This window comes from Watersipora subatra, chromosome 4 (genome assembly GCF_963576615.1).
Source record: "Watersipora subatra chromosome 4, tzWatSuba1.1, whole genome shotgun sequence".
NCBI lineage: Eukaryota > Metazoa > Bryozoa > Gymnolaemata > Cheilostomatida > Watersiporidae > Watersipora > Watersipora subatra.
In genome coordinates, this window is record NC_088711.1 from 37912683 (window position 1) to 37929928 (window position 17246).

The 17246-nt window shown below is 35.4% G+C and overlaps 1 protein-coding gene across 3 annotated transcripts in view; it reads left to right on the plus strand.

The window, feature by feature from the left end:
• The window catches only part of LOC137392965 (uncharacterized oxidoreductase YjmC-like), an 84845-nt gene that overhangs the window by 13395 nt on the left and 54204 nt on the right, over positions 1 to 17246 (plus strand). For 2 of the 3 annotated variants that reach the window (XM_068079339.1, XM_068079340.1), the window contains exons 2-7: positions 357 to 780; positions 5621 to 5871; positions 6373 to 6426; positions 6788 to 6889; positions 13024 to 13159; positions 13832 to 13950. In XM_068079339.1, the coding sequence (XP_067935440.1) occupies positions 462 to 780; positions 5621 to 5871; positions 6373 to 6426; positions 6788 to 6889; positions 13024 to 13159; positions 13832 to 13950 (981 nt within the window). In that variant the 5' untranslated portion in view covers positions 357 to 461. The remainder of the gene's footprint in view (positions 1 to 356; positions 781 to 5620; positions 5872 to 6372; positions 6427 to 6787; positions 6890 to 13023; positions 13160 to 13831; positions 13951 to 17246) is intronic. The other variant, XM_068079341.1, reaches the window with a different exon arrangement.

A 17246-nucleotide genomic window follows, 5' to 3' on the forward strand; every position in this document is an offset into this window, starting at 1 on the left:
TTCAGCTTGGCGGCCATTTTGAATATGAATAATATCAAAAAGTTGAATCACTAAAATGATGAATTTTTAGGTAAGTGATGGCAACTCCCATTTATGAAAGTCTAGAAAATATTAGATTGCTACATAAAATAGAACTAAAGTTATGACAAAATTCCCACTACTTATTGACTGACCCTCATATATTATATAATATATTGTTTTATTTATACCAATTTATATATAGGTAGGTGAAATTTTGACAGTTTTGATTCAGTTCAGTTGACTATGTCTTGTCTTTCGAGATAAATGGTGTGTGTCTGCTAGTTTCTTCTCACCAGGCTTCATGCCCACAAAACTTGCAGTTCGGTTTCTTGTAGAAGGAAGATGGGCTACTGTAGAACCATAGATGCTGCATGGAGCTGATTAACACTAACCTTTTCCGCTGACTGGCCTCACAACATTGCCAACACTGCTTTCTTAGCATGGCTTTGACAAATTGCTGCCGTTCATGCACGATCCTATTCATGGCTATTCCCAAGTTCGTCTGTTCAGAATCCAGGCTACTTCCTCGTTGTGCTACCCTGAGAGTTTTGTCTAGTAGAATGCTTTCTTTCGACAGCCAAGACAAAATGAGTAGAGATATGTCACAAAGATATCTTGTCAAAGTCGAAGATGCAAAACATTTTGTCAAGGAATCAATGATGGCTGTTGGTGAAAAAGCTAGTCATGCTCAAGGGTTGGCAGATGTTCTTATCCTTGCTGACCAGAGAGGACATTACAGTCATGGCTTGAATAGACTAGGTAAGCAAGTCATCCGCTCCATCCTAGCTCCTCATGTGGTGACAGTCTCTCTAGCTTTCATTTATTCAGGATTATACTTTTCACTTTACAATGTTAAGGCTTTCTTATTATTAACAGGTACTCTTGCATCTTTTATGTTTTGCTAGCATTGAATATAAGTTGTTAGCTTCTCAGGTGAAAGGACCTCTACTACTGTATTCCGTGATTAACTACTGTGACATTTATAAATGTACATAAAAACCTCTACTTGCAAGTATCTGAGCCTATAGATTTTTTCAGCAAGCGTTATACAGTTTGAGCAAGTATTTTGCTCTGGAGCCATAGTAATTTCTAATTGCGATGCTTGAACTATTTTCAAGTTTACTTAGTCTAACATAGAGTAAGTTGCAATGTGCTTCTCTCACCATCTCTACCTATGCATCATATACATAGCTGATATATTGTAGTTCTGATTGAGTTTGGTTCTCTTATCTCTATAATAAATGACTCTTCTGGAAAAATTTCAATGACACTTCGGATACTATGTGCAGTCAAACACGGATAACTCAAACTTCATGGGACCGAGTGAAAGTGTTCGAGTTATCAGAGCGTTCAAGTTATCAGAGCACTGTCACAAGTCCATGTATTTACTTATTTATTAGTAGATACATGTACATATACAAACTATAATATAAATCAAAAGCACAAATGGCTTGTTTCAAATTAAATGCTTCTAATGTAAAGTTTAAAATTTTTTCATCAGAAACTATAGAGATTTTTCTATCACTTGAGATTTGTTTGTTGTTTTATGTGATGTGACTGCCAGGATGTTTTCCGATTAAAATTGGCAAAACTTGATCGATGTTGAAATGCTGCGAAGAAAAGACATCTTTTTCTTTTGAGCGTTTTAACCCTGTTTTAACCAAGATCAATTTTGCCAATTTTTCTTGAAGTTTATGCGAAGGTTACCTCGCTTTTCTTAGCCTTCGTAGGACCATTGCTAAGCGGATGTTTGTTAAAAATCATTTTTCACCAAACCTTTAGAACAGTCGTTGACGAAAATATTTTGCCGATGATGGTAATAACGACACCTACGAACTACTAAAAGTTGTATTTTGCCGATCATGGTAATAACGATGCCTACGAACTACTAAAAGTTGGGGTTTATCTCTATGGCTTGGAATAAAGGGATATTCTAAAGCGAGAACAACCGTCGCAGTAGCCGTTGGACAAAAAACTGTTCGAGTTAATAAAGTAGAGGTACTTTGTTAGTTGAGGTCGAATTATCTGAGGCAATTTATCATTGCGTGGGAACGGACCAAACAAAACCGTTCGAATTAACCATGTGTTCGAGCTATCCGAGGGCGAGTTAACCATGTGTTTGAGCTATCCGAGGGCGAGTTATCCATGTTTGACTGTATATTGAAATATAAAAATAATTCACTCAAGATTATTTCGTCTTATAAAGGTGCATGAGAAACTGTTGCGCCGAGTCATTGCTGGAATAATATCAGCTGATGGAAAATCCTAGATTGGCGCAGATATAGTATTACTGTTGTAGCTACTAGCATTGCCATTTTATTCACTGCTACAAAAAACATCATCACCATTTTCCAAGTATCAAATACTTCTGGATTCAATTGCTGATATCAAAATCAGGAGAACTCTTGGAAAGTCCACTAGCTCAGAAATAATGTCTACATGATGAGCGTTCGGATAGCATGCACACCTACACGATGTAAACATTGTACATGAGTAGCGGGCCAGCGCATTTTTTTCGTTGGCAAGACTTACCGTATGAGTATGGAATTAGAAACCGTCCTAAAGCCACAGGTTATTTATGTTCACTTCTCAGCATCTCTTTAAAAATTAGCATATAAGCTTTAACCTCGCCCCACCCCCTTTGCACGAAGGCATGCGAAGAACTGCTAAATGCTATTACTACTGTAGCATTGGCAACGAGTGCTATGCAAAGTACACTGACAGTCGCAAACATGACCGTAATCATTTGCTCTTCACTTCATGGAAATAACTTTTTATGGCACTTTTCAAATGAATTGTATGTTTTAGCCTGTGATTTTCATAATTTTTTGTAACAAATATTGGTTTAAAATAACTGTCATTTCTTTTAAAAATGGATTATCTTATTTCAGTTTCATTTTAAAAATTACTTTCTGACAATTATCCAGCTAAACGCAACAAACCAGCAGTCCTAAATGCCAATATCTCCTAAATTAATGCACAACATTGTCGTGTGAGGACTTACCTAATATTTCTCTAGTGTATTTTAGCTTTTACAGAAGTGACCAGGTCTTGTTATCTGGAGCAAAATCTTGTACATTTGGTCATAATTAGGATTGGCAACTCTGTGTTTATCTTATTTCACCGCAACTATGTAGCTGAGTTCTATTCAATTTATATTCCCCCGCTTGTAGTCCTCTACTCGTAGTCCTCTACTCGTAGTCCTCTACGCGTAGTACTCTACTTGTAGTCCTCTACTCGCAGTCCTCTACTCGTAGTCCTCTACTAGTAGTCCTCTACTCGTAGTCCTCTACTCGTAGTCCTCTCTTCAGAGTCCTCTTTTCAGAGTCCTCTACTCAAAGTCCTCTCTTCAGAGTCCTCTACTTGCAGTCCTTCACTGGCGGTTCTCTACTCGTAGTACTCTACTCGCAACTCTTGCTTCCTCTACCTTTAAATACATGAGCCAAAATTATCTTGAAGGTGCGAGCTTATATCCAGTATTAAAAACTTAGGAAATTATATTCACAAGACACAAGCTCAGGAAAATTGGCTTCCTAATGTCTCAATTTAGGTAACATGTAGTGCTGAAGTTGCGCAACAAGTAGGAGTTGACTAACTATCACCAATCATATGCCTTATTATGCTAATACTATTAAAAAAGTAAAATAATTTGTAGCAGCTTTAAAAATGCAAAAGTTATGTTACTATAACAATTACCTCCATGCCCTACTATACACGTAGCTGTCCAACTTCATAAACCAAAATACAACGAAGTCATATTATTGTGAGATCAATATTGATTGAATGTGATATGATATATTCAGATCATTTGGCCCTTATGATGGTCCCAGTAGATATTGCAACATGATCTCTGTCCATGCTACGCTCTTAAAACTGCAAACTCACGCATTGCCTCTTTATAGGAGTTATCTTCTCTTCTCATTCAAGTTGAATAATTGATGTAGATGTTAGGATTACAGTAACATTGATACAGTCAAACTTTGGCATTCAAGGTTAATCCATCGCGATGTTTGCTTTGTGTGATTGATGCATTGTGTGCATTGATGCCAAAACAAGTATTGTCATAAGAATATATCGGTTTCTATAACTATCTAAGAACCTAAATTATTTGTACTACAACTTGAGTTAGTAACGAAAAAATTAATATGAAAGAGGTTTTGTTTCTGCAATACTGTAGAGATACGCGTGCTGAAGTGCTGGCTTGGCCATGCTTCGTTTTGGTTTGTAAAGTAATTGCTATTACCTCACTCTATCTTACACTATATATAGTTTAAAGCAACTTGATATATTTACATGTTATTGGAATTTCTATCATCATTTCATTTCACCCATTTGCAACTGCAATGTTTTTGAGATGTTGTGGATATCATATGTTGAAAATTACTTCATATTTTGAAATAGATATTTGTTCATATTTAATGTGCTGACCACAAGTCGACGTTTGGTGGTATAGTTGAGAGAGATATTACATGTAATCGATAGATTTTGCTTTAGCTAGATGTAACATTCATCAGACCATCATCAGCATTTGGATTGTCTTTTCTGTGTTTTTAACAGCTCAATTTTTAATATTTTTAATCGCTTCATTGTTACTTTTTTAAATGCGTCATTGTTGCACACTCACTTGCTTAGCTTAATTATTGAGTTCAGTGATATTCAATGTTGTTGGTACTTTTTTAACTTAGGAGGACACATGTTGAAACAGGCCGTTACAGTGGCTGCACATAAAAGGTGTGTTTTACCATAAAATGAAAAAAGAGATAGGCCACTGTATTTGAAATTGGAGTCATTAGCATAAGATGCGAGTTAATAATGTAACGCAACATAGCTTTTAGTTTTAATTTGTTCAGTTGTCCTCTTGTTTAAAAGATGCCTACTGCTTGAATCACGGTATTATATTTGTCCTTCTGCATACTATTGACCGCAGGAGCTGAGAGGTTTAGACTCAATTGTGGAGCTGAACTCCCTGTTATAGATGATTTGTCCTGATATTCATGAACATCAGTATGAACAGTTATGCAGTAGCTTCCAATAATATGTTATCAACGATTGATGTTATCAATAATAGGTGTTATCAATAATCTGTGTTATCAATAATCTGTGTTATCAATAATCTGTGTTATCAATAATCTATGTTCTATAACCTATTTATCGGAAATCTATGTTATCAATTACTTATATTATGAATTATTTGTGTTATCAATAATCTATATTCTCATTAGTCCATGTGTTATCAGTCTGTGATATGTGTTATCAGTATTCCATGTTATCAATAATCTATGTTATTAATAATATATTAATAATCATTTATTTTATCAATTATCTATGCTATCAATTAACTATGCTGTCAATAATTGTTAGTGTGAGTGCGCTTTTATGTTCACTGATTGTTTTTTTACATCTGTTGATCATTTACTCAAATCATGCATAGCTCTTTGGTTTATAATGTTTTCTGCTTTTACAGGTCTTTCTACTGCTCTGAAACTGTTACCTTGTTCTTGTAACCATGTTGTGAGAGTACAGTGTTTTCTTGGTAGTAACTCATGGCAATAAAAAACTATGATAAGTTCTATTAATTAATTCCGCACTTTTTCTGCAGAAAAATATGTATTGGAACAGACCAAAGGGCAAGCTATTGCGGAAAATGAACCTTTTATTGAACGAGAGACTGTCTCCACAGCCTTAGTCAATGGTAACAATGCTATGGGCTGTGTGGTTGGCAACTATGCCATGGGGATAGCGATTGCAAAGGCTAAAGAGACTGGTGTTGGTTGGGTGGCTGCTAACAACTCCAACCACTATGGGATAGCAGGAATGTACAGCCTCCAAGCAACCGAGCAAGGGCTCATTGTGAGTGTTTAAAATCAATCATGCCAGGGCTACATACAGATCGCTTCCTTTTTTGCTTTAATATCATATCTTTGTGATATGTAAGATTGATTTGAAAATAATAAATATATAGATAAATATAATCAGCTTCCATATTTTGTTTTTTTAGTAACACAGAGTACGTAGGCGCAGTAAGGGTACTAGATTTTCAACTGTCAGTGGCTCGTAATGTTTAAAAATTAACATTAACATAACATAAACCCGAATCATACAGTATGGTAAATAACGTCACTGATATTGCCTGTGAGCGCCTCATTAAAAAACTTTCCCGCTAGCGCATTATTCTGAATTTTTCCTTTTGTAGCTTTTTGCGAAATGCACAGGCTTCTTTGATATCAGACTTGTTGTACTAAAAGGTTCAATTAGCACAGTTGCTATGAATATGCTTGTCTAGTTGAAGTAACCTTATCGTCTTAACCTTAACTAACCTTAACTACTTTAATATCCGTTATTCTCTTTTAGGGCTTCTCTTTTACAAACACAAGCCCTTTCCTTGTGCCTACACGATCTAAAGAGGTAAGCTCAAATTCTCATCTCCTCTCCTTACATAACATAATTCAAACAAGTCTCGTTCAGAAAAACCTTTTTAGATGACTTATGGTCAAAACCATTTGGTGCGACTAAGCTTACTACCTACTCGTTTGACTTTCTACCATTAATAGTTAAAACTTCACTAAGTTGCATAGCTTACACACACCATAACATACTTAACGTTAACATAAAGTACCTAGCTTACACTCACCATAGCACACTTATAATTGCTTTGAATCTTCCTCAAAAGCCTGCTGTAACTTCCCCTTTTCACTGATTACCGTTATTATCAACTGTTTTCACATAAAAATCCTTTTTACTTAGCTGATACTGTTAATATTTGTAGAGATTCTTCGGTACAAACCCAATCACCTGTGCCGCCCCCTCAGCCAACCCTGAAGACCCGTTTGTTCTTGACATGGCTACCACAGCTGTTGCACAAGGGAAGGTTAGTGAGTAGCTGGAGAGACTTAGAGTTTAGATGCAGTCATGACTCTTCCTTGTTTTTTTCTTTTAATTTGCTTGTTTACTTCTAACTCTGACCTCTATAGACTGCCAGTTTTATGTCAGATCCTTCTAATTTTCTTTGCACATAGCCGCCTTTACAAAATAACATTTAATTCGAGTTATGCGAAACGGTTGCTTTAAATTTTAGGTTTCCTCAAATGTTTTTTCTCAAAATAGCAAGTTCTACGTTAAAGTTTCTCTATTTACAGAGCCATTAAATTATTACAGGGTTTCCACACAAAAATTATGTGTTCGCTTTCAACGAAAAATACAATGCTTTCTTCTCATTCAGTAATGTGCTTTTTTGAGTTGATAGTAACATGAGCTTTAGCATATTTACATCCGTGTACTTTCTCAGGTATTAGAATATGACATGATTTATAGAGGGTTATTTACATGTATATGACTGTGTACATTTACACAGTCATACTGTCATATACATGTAAATATGGCATCGTTTATAGAGGGTTATTGTACACCGGCATATACATATAGATTCAACAAATGGAATCCAAGGCAGAGGCTGTCAAGACCCAACATCATCGCACACCACACAACAGCACAGCTACTGCATTTATCACAGTGGGTCGTGGGGAAATTCAATTAATAAAAACTAAATTGCTGTCACCTGCGTCTGTAGGAATTAGCAGCCACATGGCAATTACCACATGATTTCAGCTAATCAATCTACCATTTTCAGATGTTTTATCACCAGATGGCATTGGCTTTGAATCAGTTTCCGACATCTTTTGGTACTCTTTTGGTTACATAACTTTTAAGCAGGTTTTTACAAACCCTATTTCACAAGAGCTTTACCCTTTTATCTTCTCTTCACACGGAGCTTTTTACAATCAGAAGTTTGAAATGATGAAATTTGAATCAGATGCTTGAGCAAAATACTCTGTCATAGCATCATTTTAGTTATTGTCTTCTCCACGCCATGAGGAAACAACTTGAAGTGGTCGGTATAAAGTAATTAGTTTGAATGTGTGTGGAATATTTGGATATGACTTACACTGTAAATGAATAAACCACACAGCAGCATACAATTTTATAGCATATCTGGATATCGTCATCGCTGGCGTTGATTTGAAAACTTAAAAATAATTTATACAAGCAATTGTAGGAGAATTTCTTATAAATAAACTAAGAATAATTTTTATTGATTAACATTTCTATAGCTGTCTTTAGGTTTTTTCAACAGTAATAGAAAACTTTTTGTTTTTGACATGTAGGTACTACAAAGTAGTGAGTTGTACACAGCATGTTCTCATTGCGCAAGCATCCCTTTACTGCCATTATTTGGTACAACTATTTTGAGAGACAGTTGACTAAAGTTTGCCTAAGATTTTTAACTGGATTCACCTTTCTTTGTTAGTGGTTGAATATTATCAATACTTTATTGACCCTGAAGTCAACGGAAATCATGCAATTTATATTTTTGTCAATACGTGGTCAAATCTCTACATATGGTTGCCTTAACATATGAATTTTCTAACACATGACATCAAATGCAAGTATTGAGCTCTACACGCAAAGTACTTTTCAATATCGGTAGGTATTCTGCCTATGGAATCAATTAAACAAATTACAGCTTATTATGGGAATAATTGCTCTAATATGGTATAGTTTTAATATATGTATATAGAGGAGATCTCAGAAATAATTGATTTTATCATGTTATATTGCCAAAACAAAACGAAAAACAATGTTTTATGTTGCTAGTTATAACTTAACTGTTCTAATATTGTCTTTTTGACTTTCTCCAAATCAGTCAAAGTTTTCAAAAGCTCCCGACTTTTTAGTTAAGTTTTAATGCGTTGGTCTTATTAATTATATAGGTATTATGCTCTGGATTTATTAATTAAATAAAGGAGAAGCCTGTTCCTAAGCTAACTTAAATTAATTTGTCAAGGCATGTTCATCTGTCTATCAGTATTTCAAAAAAGCATCAGTTTGTCTGATATTTTGCTGCAAAAACAATTTCACAGATAAAATTAGACTTGCCAGCGCTTGCCAAGTGTCATGTTGTACTTACCTTTTTAAATAATGTTGTGATAAGTATTGTACTTGGTTTACACTCGAGATTGTAAATGTAAATTTTGCTTGACGATATTCAGGTAACAAGTAAGCTTCAGATTAAATTGCTGGCAGTTCCAGAACTGCCAACAGTGCAAGCCGAAGTCTATTTCAGGTCATTTAAATTGTCTTCTACTGGAGAAAATCAGTTGCAGCAGTGTTTTACTTTGAATATCACTCATTTGAGGTGAACCTGTCAAGAGACATTCATATCAGAAGTTTAAAACTGCTGAACTTCTTTTCTCCTAAATTCTATGAATACGTTAACAATTTTACTGTCTTAAACAGCAGCCACTGATTATATGATATATATATATATATATTAAAGTTGTGATTTTAATCTGCAGTTTTATTGCAATTGATTACATTTTGATTGGGCAAAACAAGATACAAAATTTTTATGATGCTTTAAAACTTATGGACTATTTGTTATAAATATTGCATATTGTTGTCATACTAATTTTCAATCGTAATAACTGAAAATATTAGATATAGTACATATATCTAATACAGCCTATAGTACTATATATTAGATATATGTACTATATCTAATCTAGTGGATATATAAACATGAAGCATTTCAGAATACCAATTTTGTTCATAGTTATGGACAAGCACTAAAATCATGAATACTTCGTTATTGCATGGTTCTCTATAGTGATGAATGTCTGTACCACTTCCTCTATAAAAACTTAATCCTTAGACAATTACCACTAGAACTGGAACCGACCTACCAGTTCTTGGAAAGAAAATCGGAATTGTTTTGCATCTGCTCATCCACTAGAAAACAAACTCAACTATCCTTCTGCAAAAGTTGAATACTGTTTTATTATGTATTTATTGCTCTTGTCATAAAGTGTTCTTTAATAGTGGTTGTCTCTGACACATGGGTCTTTCACCTTTCACCTAGGATTCGACATTGGATATGCTATATATTGCCTGTTTTGTTTGTCCATCTTATCAACCAACATGAACAGAGTTCTTGTTTTTGGCTGTCTCAATAAACATCAGGCAAAACAATACTGACCGAGGTGAGAATCTTGTTTGTTATTCTTAGCTTTTACTTGGTCAAGATTTCAACAGTAGACATTCATTTGGTCTGTCTAAGAATGATATTGTTTTATTGTCTGTCAAAAAGTCATTCTTGTGTGGCTGTCACTGTGGACTTGCAACGATTGTTCTCACAGACATCATAGGTTGTTCAGTTTCATAGGCACTCAGCATTTATTGTATTGAAAATACAAAACTCATCTTTATCAGTTGAGCCTCGATGCCAAAAATGGGAACCCAAACTACAAAACTCATATGTGTACAAGAAGGGTTTCACCATTGGCTATAAACCATTTTAGTGTTTTAAGGGGGAATCGATGTCGTTTCTATATGCGTCAATCTCTAATCACTGATCTTTAAATTTTTAACTCTGCTATGAGATTCATACAAGGAACCGAATTCCCAATCTGGGACATCACATTTGCTGGCCAGTGTGTAAATTATGCTAATTGATTAAATGCGGTTAATATGATACATATTCTGATTGGTGGTTCATTCATTTATCGTTATAATCTGCTCCCCAGATGGCTTAACTCTGCTGGCATCTGCTAGCTCACACACTCATATGTTGCTTGGATGTTGATTGTTTGCCCATAAACATATACCGTTTAGTATCGATTTACTAAAATCATTTCTCATAATTCCATATATTGTATTTGTATCAATCTCAATGATTTATTAATTATATGGCATTTGTGACACTCGAGCCTATAATCTTATTACCGCAAAACTCTCAGTTATCGTTTCCGTTGCGTATAACTCATTGAGAAATTGCGTAGTCGGAAAAACTGTCTAAATGAATGCTGTTAGGAGCTAGAACTATTTATAAGCCAGCCTATAATCAGATGATTCGGTCAGCTTGTCGATAAGATGCTCAAAAGGAATGTGTCACCTTCAGTCAGGGTCAAATGAAAGTGAAGTCATGTCTATATTGGGCGAAACTCTTTTTAACCGTTATTATGAACAGATTCTTGTGCAAGATAAAGCAATCTTTGAAACAGCACTTTTTGTTGAGCAAGTGTCCTCGGATGGCCTCAGTTTAACCTTCCCACTTCCAGACATAATAGGCATGTTTACTCCTACTCTCATGCAAATCTGATGCCAGTGCCAGGTCTCATCATTTAATGAATAACAAATAGATTTACATTGCTAAGCATCCTGCTGCATCATAACATATTATTTTATCATTTGATTATTCTTTATAGAATGTCACTAGTATAATCATGGTATGGGTTAGCAAAGGTTCTGTTATTTCAAAGATATCCAAAAACAACGACAATTCAAAGGTCCTTCTTACTTTTAATAATGTCGTATGAACTGCTCAAAAGATTTTAGACTGAGTTTTACAAAACTACATTGTAATTTCAGGTGTTTTGATAAAGTGTTTGTGTGGCAAAATTTGTGATAGTAATTTTGTATAATGACTTTGTCCTGTTTACAGAAGATAATTCAGCATTATAGCATCTAGCTTTCATTTTTTAGCTGTCACTGGGTTTTTAGTAACTTTCCCTCAAGCCTTTCTCGCAAATAGACAAGTTTTTTCGTAAAGGCCGACTTGAAACACAGTTTACATTACGGTTATTTGGTATCAAAAGATTCACTGTGTCTTACTCTGTTGTGTCGTAGGCGCAAAATATGTGGAAATGTGATGACAAGCTCCTAAAAGCTAAAAAATGAACAGTTAATCGCACCCATCACAAAAACGCCGTGGATTGGAATCCCTGTCCAAAATGGCTCAAATGGGATGTAGTTGAACACGATGGCTTCTGTTTACACTTTTATGCAATCTCAATCGTCGAAATATTTTCACAAATAAACTTTACTCATTCAATAAAACCATGTCTATTTTCTTTACGCGTCTATTTCATTATCATTATTATGCTGTCACTATGAGCACTGATATCTCAAAACCTAGCCTAAAAATCAGTTTACTTTTTTAATTTAGCTCGAGGGGCTACATATCATTCTCTGAGAAACATGAGGAGCCTGTTGGTCACCTGTAATGGTCGAAAAATGCTGCAGAAATTGTTCTCGCAGTTTAGTGGGGGGGAGGCAGGAAATATGGGTCACGTGATCAGATTATGACTAGATGATTAGACCAAGTTGAAACGAAACTGTGAAGTAGCATCTATATTTGATAAGGACTTTCCGGTAGAACTGGAGGCATTTTATATTGAGCCTTTTATCGGCCTTTCATTTCACATGATAGCAGCACGTGTTAAAACAATAACCACATCGAGTTGAATATGTCATCAAAATTAGGGATTCCAACCTACGGCCATTTTTGTGGTGACAGTTCATTTTTGAGCTTTTAAGAGCTTGTAATCACATTTCTACATATTTAGCACCTACAACACAGCAGAGTAAGAGATGAGGAACCTTTTGATATCAATTAACCGTAATGTGAATTTGGTTTCAAGTCAACCTTTAAAGCAGTAATCACAAAAAGGCATGGTTATATTCAAATATTTTTTTGTATTTTTCAAGTCTTAACTCCTTCCAAAAACTAGAGCTTAAATGTCCAAGTTTTATAATCATTTCTTGGTACGTTTGGGCAGTAACACCAAGTTTCAAGGCATTAGATGGTATGTTACCTAACAATGTTAGATGGTATGTTACCTAACAATGTTAGATGGTATGTTACCTAACAATGTTAGATGGTATGTTACCTAACAATGTTAGATGGTATGTTACCTAACAATGGAGTAATCTTAATGACTAATATTTTTACAAATAATATATTATCTAAAATATGGTTAATAAAGCTTTTTTCTGCAGGAAAATTGTCATTAATCCATCATCGTCCTCATTTTTAAGCTGATTTTGAATGTTTGTGCAAAAAACTTTTGCTATAAAAAATACAACTGTGTCATGAAATCACAGGTACCACTGAGTGAGTAGGCTTCTTTTGACGAGCTTAAGTTGCAGATCCTTTCGCTTGTGTAGGTCGAAGTTGCCCGCCGCACTGAAAAAGATGTCCCGATTGGTTGGGGAACTGACGCTAGTGGTGCTTCCTCCACAAATGCCGGCGAGATCTTGGATAGCGGCGGTCTACAGCCACTTGGTGGGCCTGAAAATACAAGTAAGAAGGCTGGCGGCTTTAACCTGTAAGGTTGTCCGTGGTGGAGATTGGTAGATGAGTTGACAATCATCCGATTTTTGTTAAGCAACTGTTCCAAATGTTTTATGGTAAATTTGAACACTAAAACGATTACTGGAAGCCTGTTTTAATATCCAAACGAGAAACTATCTTTAACAGGATCCTACAAAAGCCTCGAAGAAGAAAAATTGTGTGGTTACTAAAATTTTGCCATTCACATGTTCCTGAGCCGCATAACTATCATGGTAATTATCCACATTTGTCATTAATCTGCCCTATGCTCACAGGCAAGCATGTTGATCGATTGGTTTTACTCGAAAAAGTACAAACCAATTAACTGTATGGACTGTATAACTGTTTTAACTATGGAAGCATTCTGTTGGCCAGTCATATATATGTGTCTAGTGAAATGGTCCTAAAAGAGGCTACGTGATGCATTATCTATCCATTCACTAGAAACAGTTCTCTCATGTATCACGTTATTACCACTGGTACGGCATACCGACTTCCTGGTATGGGTGGTGTTTCTTTCTTTTGCACAAGATCTCCTTTTAGCTCACCAAACTTATTTTTTACCTTATCGTGGTTTTCTCATTATTGCATGGTGACACAGTTTTTTGCACACTGATCTGAACAGCTGATAATCTATTGCAGGTGGATACAAGGGTTCGGGATTGGCCATGATGGTTGAGGTGCTTTGCGGTATACTTGCCGGTGCCTCCTATGCCAAAAATGTCAGAACCTGGACCGAGACGGATGGCTTTGCCAATCTGGTAATTGTCTAATTTTGATAGTTTCTGCTTCTAGTCATGTGCGAATATGTATCCAGTGATCTCTCACTCATCATGCTCAATAGGACCATCGCTGACTGAAAAAACAGAAGAGCTGTGAAACAGCATCAATAATCCAACTAAGTTCATGCGTTGTGAGCCAGTTGGATTGAAAACACCTGCAGCCTATTATTGAAAATATTTTGTTTATTCTGTCGCTTTTTGTGAAACCATCGATCTAGACTACCTTGCTCATTTGTCTTTTCGATGGTTGGGAAAATGCTGTGAGGATGTCTTTTGGTTGTTATTACTAGCCTTCACCTATGTAGCCTTTGAAAAATGACAAGCCGGCCCAGTAATGATTGTTTGTCGAATCCACTTGTTAATCTAAGAGGCAAAAGGCTAATAGCTTGCTTTATTCCTTTTAACCATTGATGCTCTTGATTTGGCCCCTTTCATGCATGTCTGAACTGCGGATATTGAACAAGCCACGAAAGATTAAACTTGCTTTAGGGAGGGATCACACAGCTTTAGTAAAATACAGATGCACTCTCTGCAACATGCTAATTGAGAAACCAAAGTGAAAGATTTTATTGTCTTCACCGTGGCTTCAGACAAACAGACAGACACTTCTCGTATTATAGTAAAGATTATGTATTTTAATAGTTTATTTTATATTTATAAATTAACGCTTGTTTATGTTTTTATGGAAAATTACAGTATCACCCGATGTAATACAGTTGAAATTAGTGCTGGGCACGGGTAGTAATACTCGTTGAACTTGCGGGTTTATCTTCTCTCGAGTATCGGGTAATAGAGATTTCAGGTATTCTGGTCTTTCGGGTTCGGGTTTTGACTTTCGAGTTCGGGTTTTGGTACACGGATCCGTCGGGTACTGTGAACAAAAACTTGGTCTATTGCGCCCTGCGCTCTCAGTCTGGGGCCACAGGGCATTTCTATGTCATTTTTGCTAAGGAGGCACGACAATGGGTTATAACGAGTCTTTAATTTAATAGATAGAATAAAGCATCTCATATCATATTTACCATACCTACCAGAGATTTTGTAGTCAAGCAGTGATTACTTGTTATTAAAACGTCAGTAGAAATACATCATCAACGTTTATTTGCGCAATTAGCCAAATCGGCTTCGTAAACAAATCTATGCCTTTTTTAATACGGCTCGTGTTCACTTTCACCGATAACACATAGGTCCTTAGTCTGTTTCCGCTATCGCCTTGTTAGAAACTGCCATCAGCGTTGGTAGTAGCGGTGAAAATTTAATAACTCTGTTTAAATTGATTACCGCAGCTAGCTATTATGGATTACATAATTCATTATAACCAAGTTTTACTAAGCCAACAAGCCTTACTAACGGATAAACCCGATAATGTAAAGTTTTTATGAGATTCAGAGCACCATCTACAAAAATTCAGAGAGGTACAGAGAACATGCTTAAGTATTAAGCTACCATAGACCCTATCTTCTGCCATCTGTTGACACGAAAATACCCTGTGGCCCCAGACTATCTTGGCTGTTTAACAATCCGCCTGTTAACGCTGCGAGTACGAATGTCAGTCGATAAAAACTGAAAAATGATAAATAAATTGAAAAGAAATATAATTGCTTTGTAAATTTGAAGATGTCTGTTTAGAAAATTTAAACATACAATCCATATCAACAAACCCGATATTCGAAAAACCCGTAGGCAAAGAAATACCCGAGCCTAGCACTACTAGCTACCCGATACTCGAAAAACCCGAACAGAAGGGGGCGAGTCTAAACCCGCCAAGAAGTACTCGTGCCCAGCACTAGTTGAAATGGTACTCAGTTGATGATGCGTAAATGATTCTCATTAGACAACTGAAACTGTCAACAAAATTAATCAGTCACAAACAGTTTCTCAAGCGTCTTTGATTGGTCTATGAAAAACTTTAAAAACAAAATGAAACTGAGACAAAATAAAAAAAGACTAGACTCAGCGTTTTGATTTAATGACTGTACCATAACTGTAGTATTATCATTTTATATCAACAGCTTTTCTCCTTTTTCTTATCATTGACTCGGTTCATTGTTGATGATTGCAATAATTTTACCATGAATTATGGAGAACGCACATCTCAATAATACTTTGAGTTTTTTTCATTTTAGGCAGCAAGGTCTATCTATTTTGCAAAAAGAAAATAATAACTATGTTTTATATGTCTAAAATGAATTAAAACAAAAATATAACTGGGCTATAATAATTATAGCTGCGTCTATTATGGGTCAAAAATGTTCCAGCTAGCTGATGTTCAAAATAAAAGATAGCTTTCGACAATAGTCCAACTCGTTTGCATACAGATCGGTAGTTCGACACTCTAATACATACACCGAGTAATCGCGCAGCTACCTATTATCTGTGCTTTATTGACACATCTGATAATTTTAACTGCGAACTAGACTGCCTGTACTAGCATGTATAATAGAGATAACCCTATAAGTCATTTTTTCTTTCTCTCATGTGTGGCAAGAGAGATAGCGATATGTTTAAGGCTAACCACGAGATGCCGTTATTGAAATCAAATTTGATAACTGGCACTGACTTCACACTTTAAGTTATATGAAGTGTTTTACGTAGTATGAAGCAAATACCTTTCATAAGTTCTTTGCGTTATGTGAAATGTACTCTATACGAGGTATATGTTTGTTATAGGAGCGTCTACTGCATTCTATTTAACGTTAAAACTAAATTTTAAATTAAGTTATAGTTTGCTGAAATTAACTTGGTTTAGTGTTGTCTCAGTTTTTATAGCTGTGTATGGCTAAATGTAAAATCAGGGATATTGTGTAATCTGAAAAGTTATGTCATTTCACCCATGTTACACTAGATCTAGATGTATGTAAGCTGACTTTTTTGGTTTTAATAATAGCCTATCAAAACGTTTTCAGTACTCAGTCAGCTAATATCCTAGTAGATGTTGGATTTAATGATTGCAAAACTTTTCTAAAGAAAAAACATGTGAAAGGGAAGTTTTATTTACTGCTAGTAACTAAAAAAGACCTGTCTATAAATGCATTCCTAGTATGAAACCACAGCTTCAACAATCGAATTGGTCATTAGAGACACTTGGACTAAATTGTAGGTGTAGAAGCAAGCTTTAAAATCAAATTGTGAGTTTGCATATAAAATTGTTTGTAAAGCATTGGTTTTTGTCAAGACTCAGTCAATGTAGGATTTCGATGGTTTGGGGCCTCTATGCAAATCAATATGGCAAATACTGGCCTCAATTATCTCAGAAAGTTTTAGAAAGATTTGTA